The sequence below is a fragment of the Kogia breviceps genome, chromosome 3, assembly GCF_026419965.1.
Source record: "Kogia breviceps isolate mKogBre1 chromosome 3, mKogBre1 haplotype 1, whole genome shotgun sequence".
In the NCBI taxonomy this organism is placed as follows: domain Eukaryota; kingdom Metazoa; phylum Chordata; class Mammalia; order Artiodactyla; family Physeteridae; genus Kogia; species Kogia breviceps.
Window position 1 is genome coordinate 182,268,179 of NC_081312.1, and position 11,780 is coordinate 182,279,958.

Genomic DNA, 11,780 nt, shown 5'->3' on the forward strand with positions numbered 1-11,780 from the left:
TACAGCAGCAACAGGAAAATAATACCCCAGCCAATCTAAAAAAGAAAGTGCACGTGTGTGCACGGACGCGCGCGCGCACACACACACACACACACACACACACACACACACACACACCCCACTCTCTGTCCCCTTAGCCTTGCCTTACTTTTTCTCAACTTGCCACTGGCTATTCACTATAAATCCCACAAGGGTAAGTTCATGGCCATAATTCCAGGGTCAAGGACAGCACCTGCTTGAAGAAAGTTACTAATGCTCCTCTTGTCCCTGGAATTTGATTGTACTGTTTGCTAACTCTAAGCTTCATTTTCAAGTCCACTGCTCCTTAAGAGAAAATAGTTGACCCTTGAACAATGCTGAGGATTGGTTCCAGGACTCACCAAGGACACCAAAAGTGTCAGATGCTCAAGTTCTACAGTCTGCCCTCTGTAACCGCAGCTCTGCATCTGCAGGGTCAATCGTCCAAGGATCCTTTAATAATGCAGTACTTACTGAGATAAAATCCTCCTATAAATGGATTGGCACAGTTCAAATCCCTGTTATTCAAGGGTCAACTGCATTTTGTAAGTAAAAATGAGTTAAAGTTAACCAAAGGGTGCTTTGAAGGGAAAAGACATTATGATTTAATAACATGTCACCCAAGGAGCCTGATTTAAAGGATGAAGAGTACTCAGTCCTCCCAGACAATGTCTGTGCCAAAGAATGGAGACCAGGTGGAACAAGTTGAGAACTGATTGTCAGTATGAGTTTCACCCATATCTTCACATCTGTTGATAGAAACACCTTCGTTTCCTTGCCATGTGTCTGCTTCTTACCATAAACGTGGGGATTGGGACCATAGCCCCAAAGAGCTATGCTATTTCAGGTCCCCCCTAAAAAGGTCCTGAAAAATATGTCCATTAGAAATAGAAGAAAAACCTGTTTTCATCGCATCTGCAAAGACAACCTCTTCTATTGCATTTCCTTTCTAGTATTCTTTTAAAAGTTGTGCATAAACAATTTTGATAGGTGTGCGTAAGTACACCAGTCTACCACAAAGTGTTAGATATTCAAATAAGTTGGCCTGGCTAACCTCCTAGGCGTGCTTTGCTCTACCGACTGTGAGGAGAAGTAGTAAATGTCAATTCCAGGTGGAAGTTTTAATAGACGATGTGCAATTTGCCACATGCCTTCCCAGTTAGAGTGACCTTGAAAGCACGTGTCAATAAGGAATCTCCATCAGCCTGGGTCTTTGGGTCACTTGAATAAGCAGAGGCTCCTCTCCAGTTCGTATTAACCAGGTAGTGTGAAAAAGCAATAAACCTTGTTGGCTTAAGCCAGAGGTTTGGGGTTATTTGATACTACAGTAATCCCTGGGCATTCTTTGGCTTAAGAAATGTGAGGAGAAATGACTGTCGAAAAATATTCTATCCTATGGATACAACGGGTTTCTTTCGTTCATGAATCCTCAGTGCCTTTTCAAGGAGACTATATATCGTAAGTCTCAAAGAAGATGTGATGGTTAATTTTGTGTGTTAACCTGACTGGATCATGAGATGCCTGGATATTTGACTAAACATTACTTCTGGATATGTCTATGAGGGCATTTCTGGATGAAGTCAGCCTTTAAATTGGTGGACTCAGTAAGGCAGTTTGCCTCCACAAACATCTCTCTTATTCTAAAAGACTCTAGAAACTGTCATGTCAGACCACCAAGCCTATGTTTCTATTGATGTAGGAGCAATCTAGGATGAAAACAGGTGATACACTGCATCTTCTTATTTTTACACATATAACTGTCATTGAAAACACCCTTGGTCTTCAGTATTTTGAACCATAAACACCTATACGTATATAAGTACATTTCTAAACTACTCCACCACCTACACCCAAGACAAAAGAGGAAGCAACTAAGATTGCTTTCAGCCAGTACAGAACCTGAATTGTGGTTTTCTACTGTTAATCTCCATAACACTTCCGTGAACTCAATAATTTCATTTACAAATTTTTGCATGTTTCATTTTATCATTATTTTTCCTGATCATAAATAAATACCTGTTCATGGTTTTTACAAATAAGTAATAAATGCACTAGAAAAGGAAGAAAAAAAAAGTTTTAATTACATTTCCCGATAGCCTCTCATTGCATATCTCTTCTCGTATTCTTCTACAAGTTGTAGACACAATTTTGAATTTTATGTTTTTCACTTAGTTTTGTTTTTTTTTTTTGAATAAATTTATTTATTGTTGGCTGCATTGGGTCTTTGTTGGGCGCGGGCTTTCTCTAGTTGCGGCGAGCGGGGGGCTACTCTTCGTTGCGGTGCGTGGGCTTCTCATTGCGGTGGCTTCTCTTGTTGCGGAGCACGGGCTCTAGGCGTGTGGGCTTTAGTAGTTGTGGCACACGGGCTCAGTGGTTGTGGCTCACGGGCTTGGTTCCTCGGTGGCATGTGGGATCTTCCCAGACCAGGGCTCGAACCCGTGTCCCCTGCACTGGCAGGCAGATTTTTAACCACTGCACCACCAGGGAAGTCCTCACTTAATATTAAAACAAAAGCATTTCCCCATTTTAATCCTGATTCTTGGTAGGCTTGATTTTTTTATGGTTCTATAATACCCATTGTGTGATTTATACCATCATTTATGTGAGACACATCCATATGTAGGATGTTTGAAAATGTTATTTTTTTAGTGTTATGCCCCCTTTCTTCTAAAAAAGGATCTGCAGCAACTTTAGAATTAATTTTTGAAACATATTTTCCACTGGGAAGAGAGAAGCCAGAAAAATACCAGAAAATCGTTCCTGGAAAATAAGATGTTCTGGGTGGTTAAGACAGAGGCACCAGGACATGGGCTCAGGGCAAGTGGGGACACGGGTGTACGGAATAGATGCCGAGAGTTAAGCTGTGCCATGACGTATTATGGAAACCATATGGTAAGAGGCGGGGGCGGCTCATGCCAGAGGCACGTGGGCAAATCATGGGGAATGACGACAGACCGATCTGAAGTGGAGCCATAACCTGGCTGGGGGGAGTTGGCCCTGACCCAGTACACCGGCGGTAAGATGCTGTGCGTAACCTGGGCTGTGTAGGGTCCTCGCATAAACCTATTCCTGTAGCAACGGTGTGTGCCCTTCTCTCTCATCTCTACATGTCCTGGAAATCAGGGCAGATTGATACGGAGGCTTTTGCAAAATATCATACACAAATCTGTGGCCATATGTCAAATATCAGAGCTTGAGAATAAAATTGACCTAATGTTAACAAGTTAATGCTCTGCAGTGCAGTTATACTACTTTTGATTACTACAACAATGTGTTTGAAGTAAGACCTCCTTAGTTTAATGATGATCGATGAGAGGTCCCATGCCTGAATTTCAGCAAGGATGTGAGAATTACTAAGTGTGCTGCTTCGTTGCAAAGATTTATTCTGATTCAACATGTTTCCATGCACAGTTTTCTTAGCAAACACATTCAGAATAGACTATTCTTTATTTAAACAATGTATAGAAGGTCTGATGATCTGACACATTGTTTGTCCCTATTTGGGGGCAGTAAGGTGAATTACTTAGTAGCTTTTCAGGGATGTGTCCTTATACTTCCAGCTATTATGACATCAGACCTTCCTGTAGTCTAGAGTTGAAGCCCACATGCTCATAGCAATGGCCATGCTCCATAATGTTTTTTCTTTCTTTTTTGGTTTCATTTACACGCAGTACAATTCACTCTGGGTGATGTACAGTTCAATGAATTCTGATAAGCACACACCATCATGGATCCATCATCACAATCAAGATGCAGGGAGTTCCATCAGCTCCCCAAATCCCCTTGGTCTCCCCCTTTGGAGACAACCCCCCTTTCCTACTCCTAATGCCCGGCAACCATTTCCATAAAGACTTATTTTTATAATCTATGCTTTACTTCTGCTAAAACAATTAAAAGGGTAAATGATCACTTTGGCCAGCGTCTGTGGATCTAGAAGAATTTCTCCACTTGCAGACCTTTGGGTCTAAATCTCAGAGATTCAGGAGCTGGCCTTTCTGCAGGGCTGGGGACGAGCCCCATTCCCTCCCAGCTGGTCTGAGAGCTGCCTGGCTGAGGTCCATAACGGAGCAACACCGGTGTATCAGGTAGAATGTTTCAAGTATAAATTGCTTATTCGTGCATCGCGATTTGCTTATCTACCTTAAATCCCCATGTAACGTAACCCAGAATCGAAACGACCTGTAATCTATATTAGCGTTTCATTATACACGCACACCTTGCTTGACGCACTAAAATGTTATGTGCAAGTGTATTTGAGCTGAATTCTGAAAATTAAATATTTTTAAAGTGAGCGCTTTTAAGAAGATCAATAATTAGTCTTTTATCTCTCTTCCTGAGAAATGCATGTTTGTGTATCTGGATGGTGTCTGTCAGGGAACTGCTGAGCCGAGCTTGTCAGAAATGTGAGCAATTCTCTTCACCAACACAACTCACAGATACAGGACTCTGTACACAACAGGTAAAGCCTGAACTCGTACATCACACCTGGCCGGCTTCAATGTGCCCGTGCCTTTTTCTTTAGAACAATTTCAAGACAGTTTCCTACATTCCTCCCAGAATGCTGCAGCTGCTGCCCGTATTCTTCCTGCTAAGAGCCTGGAAGCCGGTTGCATCACACACACGTCCAGCTTCTTGAAAGCATTTTGCAGATTAAGCAACAGGCGCCTAACACTCATTCTACACAACTAGCCATAGAGCAGGTCTGTTTCCCATTTCTGGCTGGACTTTCAAGGACTTCCGTTTTCTAATTGCTTCCTCCGGTGCTGTGAGCTGTGGGGGCCACGCCCCCTTCACTTCTCACGTCAGGACTTCGATGGCCATTGTGTTTTGTCACATGAGAGTTAGAGCCACAACTGCAGGAAGCTGGGGGAGGTTGGTCGCATCTGTTGGGCCAGCCTGTCAGTCGTGGGAGCCACCGTGAACGGCTTCTAGAATAAGTAAGCCTTCCAGCTGAATCACCCCTGATGACTCAGCGGGATCAATAATTAGAGTAAACTTTCTGCCCTAATCTGTGTGTGTGTGTGTGTGTGTGTGTGTGTGTGTGTGTGTGTGTATACATATATATATATATATTTTTTTTTTTTTTTTCATGTGTGTGTGAGAAGCAAAACTTACCCTAACTCTGGCAATATTAATTCTTAAAAGGAGCAGGTTATCTTTGGGCTGCCTTCCACCTTTTTTTTTTTTTTTTTTTTCCATTTTCAATCGAACTTACTGGAGTCCAGATATCTGCTATCTCTGAGTTCTATCACCTTGGTGTTACCTCCTCTGTCATTTACTGGGATAGCTCTGCCCTGCATCTGCCTTTGCTTTGTTCCTGAACAAAAACTCGTTTCTTTCTGAGGAGGTTAGAAAAGCAAGACTTACGTGACCAATGTGTTTCCCAACCCTCACATGGGGAAAAGGGCGCACCCAGTGCTATCGAGAAACAACCCTGTACCAGCCACAGCGCCAGATGCTTCAAGCTGCTTCTTATTGTGGGCTCACTCGACATGAAATGAAAAATAAAACAGACTCCTGCCCGCCCCTCCACCCCCAACAAAGGCTTCCGGGCTCCAAGCTAAAACACAGTTCCGAAAAAATCGTACCATTCTAGAGCTTTGAAATACCCTAACCAAATTGTCTTCCATTTTAAGTTTTTCTTTTTTCTTTCTTTTTTGAACACAGAGATGCTAAATTAAGGCCAGGCAAATTCTGGTAGTCTTTCTCTGATGACTTCCAAATCCCAGTGGTACCTCCCACCTCTTCCTGTTCACTCTTTAAGTGGGTCTCTAACTGGGAGGGTTCCCAGCTATTTGACCCTCCGTGATTACTACTGCTGCGATGATTATCATCATTATTAGCACATGCAATTATCTTTTACTGCAAATGGGTTGCATTCGAGCATTGAAAACAATCAAATATTTGTGTACTATGCTTTCGTTACCACTGTTGCAATTTGCCTTCTTATCATTCCAAAGATGGAGTGTCTGTTTCATCCTGTCTCATTCACCCTTCTTCTAGCTGGAGAGCTGTAACCTAGGAGTTTTTATGTAATCCACACGTGGGTTTGGAAAATGTAGGAAGAAGAAAAACAATGAACCTTGGAGCAGATTTAGAAAGGAGAGGCATGAATTTGGCAGATGCGATGTTGTACATTTAAGACGTGGGCACAGTTTAGAGGCAAAAGTGGAAGAAATCAGTTTGGTGATGGGGGAATTTTATTCTAGTGAAGTAAGAGGGGAAGCCAGGAGGGAGCTGAGAGAAGGACATTTTTGGAGCCACTTGATTTTGTGCAGAGCAGGAAAATTATCTACCCTTTTCCCTCCCCACCACCATAGGCTTCCCGAAAGTTTTCTTTTTTCATACTTGAAAGGACCACAGATTTTAATAGTATTCGTACATTTGAAGTGCTAGGCAATTCCCAGCTTCCTCTATTTTTCCATTTATGGTAAGTAATTTTTTAAAATCCAGGTTATAGGATAAAGTAAAAATAAAATAAATGACTATTTAATGAAAAATATTTCAAACGCAAAGGCAGAAAGAAAAAAAAAAAAAAGGCAGTTGACCTTAAATAAAGTAAGGTTCAAGATCACAACCAGATTCAGGGACTAAATTATAGGCCAGTCTCCCCCAGTGTCTAGGCTGAGAGAGTTCAGTAGGTTACCACAGCGAGCATTAATTATAGACACCCCCGGGGCCTGAACAAGTTGGAACAACATCATTAAAAGGTCAAATTTACTTAGAATGTCTCGAGTTCAGATGTAATAGTAAAAGCAGACAGGGTGGAAGACAGAGATGGTCGTGGTTCACTGTATAAAGGTATATTTGTAATGTGATCTATATTGATGCCTGACGCATCCCACTCTATCTACTATGTGCATCTCAGGTTGCGGGTGTCCAGCACTCAGAGCCCCTACTTTGTCAGGCGGAGAAATTTTCTTCCTCTTTGGGGGACACCTGCACGCTGCTGCCCATGGGCAGAGGGTAGGACAAGAGGCAGCTGAGAGGGCATATACAACCCATCGTTCCCACCAAGACAAAGGCTGTCTCTATGACCTCTGGTTTCCACACCCTTCTACCCAAACTGCTTTCCCCTTTCAGGTCTTCTCTGGAGGATCATTTTAACTGGAACCTGTGAAGGTAACTTCGGGGTGGGGAAGTGGAGGAGGGGGAGGGAAGGTGAGCAGTGCCTCAGCTCCATAGGATCCAACCTTGAATCTGCAGTCTGTTATGACCAGCCCTGCATCTACTGTTTACTATTGTGTGGTCTTGGATGTATCTTTTAAACACCTTTGATGTCTGTTGCCTTACTCATAACATGGGTTTCACATGGTCATTTTGTTGTATGGATTAGAAATAATGCGTATGAGGGACTGGTACATAGTAGGTGATGAATAAATGCAATGCATCTGGTCGCATTGACTGCAACACCCAGAGTCAGAATGCCTCTCTTTCTGGCTTTCGTCTTTGGTTCCAAGATCATACTCTGCTCACAGAACCGACACTTGAACTGGAAAGAGCTCTACAGGCTCCTGCCGTCCCTCCCTCCCTTTCACAGCTTTGCAGCAAACGGCATTCACTGGCAATTGCACAGTCTTGTGGCTCCTGGGTAAGGTCTTCGGTAGAAATGATGTGTATGTAGTGTGCTGGCCCTCACTCAACAGCACAGTCCTCTGACTCCTATTCCCCCACCCATTCTCAGGACGTTCCCAGTAGCAGCCAAGGTTCCTGGGCCCACAGTACCCCCTGATGGCTAAATGGGGAACTTTCTTTTCTCAGTCATTCTTATCTTCTCTCTCTGAAACTCCCCCAGGCTTTCACTGTTCACTGCTTCGTTCATTCCATCTAGACCATTCATTTCTTACAAATGTTGTGTGGCCTCCTATGCCTTGCTTTTTTTTTTTTTTTCATTTCTTGCTCAATTATTTCAGAAACATCTATCTCCCTCCCTGTTTCCCTCACTTTGTTCCACTTCATGAACCCTCAAGTTACGGCGATTATGATTGCAAGTATAAAATAGTAGGATGAATGCATCTCTCAAGAAAAAAAATCCCAGGGAATTCCCTGGTGGTCCAGGGGTTAGGACTCCATGCTTCCACTGCAGGGGGCGTGGGTTCGATCCCTGATCGGGGAACTAAGATGCCACATGCTGTGAGGTAAGGCCCCCCCTCCAAAAAAAAAAGAGAGAGAGAAAAAAAAACAACCCATCCATTTAGGAGTAAAATAAGACATAGTTGTAGAACCAGCAGCATTAATCTCAAAAGGCCTTTGGGATATCCAGATGTCTTCCTGAGGACCTGTGCAGAAGGTGCCATCTACCCCCCTTTTTCTCCAAGGAACACTGATATTTTCCAACACTCATTATTTTCCTATTTATTTAATCGCCAAATTGTACTAGTTTGTCCCCTACTGTTTCATTGCAAATATAATTCAGCTACAGTAAGGGTTAAGTGCATTCCTATGGGTTATTCTGGAAACCAAAGCACGATCTTTCAGCATTAGTTCTCTATGGGAAACTGAATTCAAAGCCCCAAACAGTTGCTTTAGAATGAACTTTTGGGAAATGCTGCCTATTGTAATTTAACATTGGAAATTTTTGCTTGGGAGTGGTCAGTTTTCAATAATTCATATTGATGTCTGTATTCTCTGGTTTTCATTTGTTGAATGGTGACATCTACTGGGATTAGTACTTAGAAAGGTATTCAGGTGTGACTTATATGGATAAGATATTGATTCTTCCTTATCAAAGAGAAAATATACTAACCAGATCCTGATTTGATATGTTGATATGTTATGGGAATGTTCTAGAAAGTTATTAAATTCATGTCCATGACTATAGATTGACTGTTGGTAAAAATACATCAAATGTCTCAAAATGCAAATGCTAATTTCCCTTAGCTTAGATTCAAATATGCCAACAATTTATATTTTTATTTATCGAGGCTTACATTTAAGTTACTTTAAAAAATACAAATGATTTTGACCTGGATTAGTAAAATACCTTTAACTTTATGCTTAATTGTTCTGATTTAGGAAATTTATTCTCAAGCTAGAGCTCAGTAATTAGAAGCACCTAAAGTCCTGATTCAACAACTAATTGAAAGATTTCTTTCACAAATTAATATCAAGTGGTTTAATTTTTCCAGTTTCTAATAGTTAAACTTTAAAAGTTTATAAAAATCGGTATGCAATAACTGAATTAGTCAATAAAATGGTAAATGAGCTATTGTGACCATATATAGACACATATGAAAAAGATAATTTTAAAGTGTTTTCATAAAATATTTCCTAATTTGGTCATAATTCAAGCTAATGCTTGCATAGGATATTTTTCTTTGAAATGATTCCATATACTTAGAACTGAAACTGTTTTCTCCTTTAAAATAAAAGGTGCAAATCAGTTAAAGTAACAGGTAAATACCACCCATCCAATTTCATCAAAATTCTGTGAAAACTGATGTTCTACATAAACTCTAAGTGCATACTAATGTAACAGTAATGAAGAATATGTCATAAAATAGCTGTGTGGTGCAAAAGGTATTTTAATTGATTGTTCATCAAAGAACATTATTTGAGTTGACACATTCACATTTTTCTGAAAAGAGGTATTTGCTTTCTGATAGTGTATACCTTTTGAATTCATAAAGTTTTGGAGGTACAAATTAAAACATTCGGCGTTAACGTTTTTGAAAGCATTAAGTTTAAATTGTTCTCTCAAGACGCAAGGAGAAAACACCAGAGGAAACATAAGCAGCCTGAATTGTTTAAAATGTATTTTCCCTTTAATTAAATAAGAAACATCTGTCCAGGGATTTTGGAAATGAATGTAATCCATCCACACTCTGCCTGTACTAGTTTGCATCCAGTGTCCAATATTTTGAACGAAAATTCTCTCTTTCTGTAAAGAATTAAACAGCAACATGGAGTGATATCTGGGTCTGTAGCCGCTGACCCCTGCCTCCGGAGCTTGGGCACTGTTAATGCTAAGGATCTGTCTTTTCCCAGATTTGTCCTTGGGAAGTAACCGAATCCTCTCCGGAATCAACGTTAGCGTATAACATCTGCCTTTCTCCAAACCACCCACTTCCCCTGAAAATGCTTATCTCGGAAGAGTAAGGGAACAGAAGTTACCAGGATACGCCCAAATACCCACGCTCAAACGACCGTTTCCCCTCTGGGGTGCGCTCCACATTTTCCTCCCCTTCACTCCGGCTTTAAAACGCTGATTTCTCTAGGGACCTGTGCTGCCCACAACACAGACCCATCCATCAGACAGGCCACATGAGCACAAAGAAAGGGCACAGTTGACTCCAGGATGGCTGTGGCTCTTTGAAACCAGGACCCACAGTTGAGAAGGACAAGTACCACTTACTGGTGTTGTCAAACGGTATCTGCCTGCACTGCACGGACCCCTCGGCGGGCCAGGGACAGTAGTAGACGGCTCCTCCTTCCACGATGTCTGGCTGGCTGGTGTTGGCTTTGGGCGCTCCCACCAAGACACTCGCTCTGCGAAGAGGGGTTGGAGAGGACTTACTCCTTGGGCATCGTAAACGTGAGCGCAGGCGACGCAGTCTCTGGAGCAGCCTGCCCACCGAGACCAGGGTCGGGGTCAAGGGCAGAAACGTGTTTAGGATGGAGACCGACTGTCACACCTGATTTCCTCGCGGAAACCTATGGGCGTCTGCAACCTGGTTTGGAAGAGGGTGCAAACGGTCCTAATTCTTCTGTAGGTGGAGCTGTGTATACAGTGGGTTGAGGGCAGAGGGGCGGGCGGGGGGGGGGCGAATAGCCAGGGACAGAGCCCAGCTGCTTGTGGCAGCCAAGCACTTGCGCCCAGACCCTGGGCGGTTACAGGCTACGTGTAAACAGAGCGTGCTGCGGTCGCGGGTTTCACCGGCTAGAGTCCGCTCGGTCCCCCTTTCCCCTTTGTACGACGCTCAAGTCTTTGTCTCGGGACCTCCCCGGGACCTTTCGGGTTCCAGGCAAGCGGCGTGTCCCTGGCTCGGAGCTCACAAGGCACATCCAGCGTGCAAGGCGACAGCGGAGGCTGGCGGCGGGGAGCCGGACGGGACCGCCAGCGGGCAGCGCGAGGGGCTCTCGGGATCGCCTGCCATCGGGTCCCCCGGCCGAGGGGCAGGGACCCATCCCGGGGCGGGGCGGGCCCGCGCGCGGGGAGACTTACGTGCGAGCGGCAGGTACGTGGAAGTCCACCGCGTAGCCGAAGTAGCTGCCCTCGGGGCCGCCGTACACCGTGAGCCGCTCCACGTCCAAGTTGAACGCCTGCGAGGCGGGCGACCACAGCGCCGCCAGCGCGGCCGAGAAACAGCAGAGGGGCGCGAGGGGCGGCGCCCGGTTGCCCCGGGGACCGCGGCGGGCCCGGGCGGACATCGCCCTCCGCCCGGCCGGTGCTCCCCGGGCGGCGGGAGCCGAAGACCCCGGCGGGCGCACGGCGGGCGTGGCGGCTGGCGGGCCCCGATGCCCGCGGCGCGTCCGCGGTGACAGCCCCGGGCGCTCCTCCGCGCGTCCCCCGCGGTCTGCCGGCCGCCTGGTCCCGCGGCTCCGGGGACTGGCGGAGGGGAGCCGAGCCCTCCTCCGGCAGCGGGAGGGGCCGCGGCGCGCTCGGGGCGCCCCCTAGCGGCGCGTCGGCGCACTGCGGCCCGGACTCCGCGACTCCCCCGCCGCCCTCGGCCCCGCCGGCGGCCGGCGCCCGTTCCGGCCGCCCGGCTTTCTACATCTCAAGAACGACCTGACGTGTGTATACGTACAGCTGATCCACTTTG

General features: G+C 45.0%; 1 protein-coding gene across 2 annotated transcripts in view; it reads right to left on the reverse strand.

The window, feature by feature from the left end:
- The window catches only part of ITGA8 (integrin subunit alpha 8), a 186,308-nt gene extending 174,888 nt beyond the window's left edge, over positions 1-11,420 (reverse strand). For both annotated transcript variants that reach the window (XM_067030489.1, XM_059059167.2), the window contains exons 1-2: positions 11,183-11,420; positions 10,373-10,506 (exon numbers count right to left, since the gene is read on the reverse strand). In XM_067030489.1, the coding sequence (XP_066886590.1) occupies positions 10,373-10,506; positions 11,183-11,388 (340 nt within the window). In that variant the 5' untranslated portion in view covers positions 11,389-11,420. The remainder of the gene's footprint in view (positions 1-10,372; positions 10,507-11,182) is intronic.
- Between the last annotated feature and the right edge of the window lie 360 nt (positions 11,421-11,780).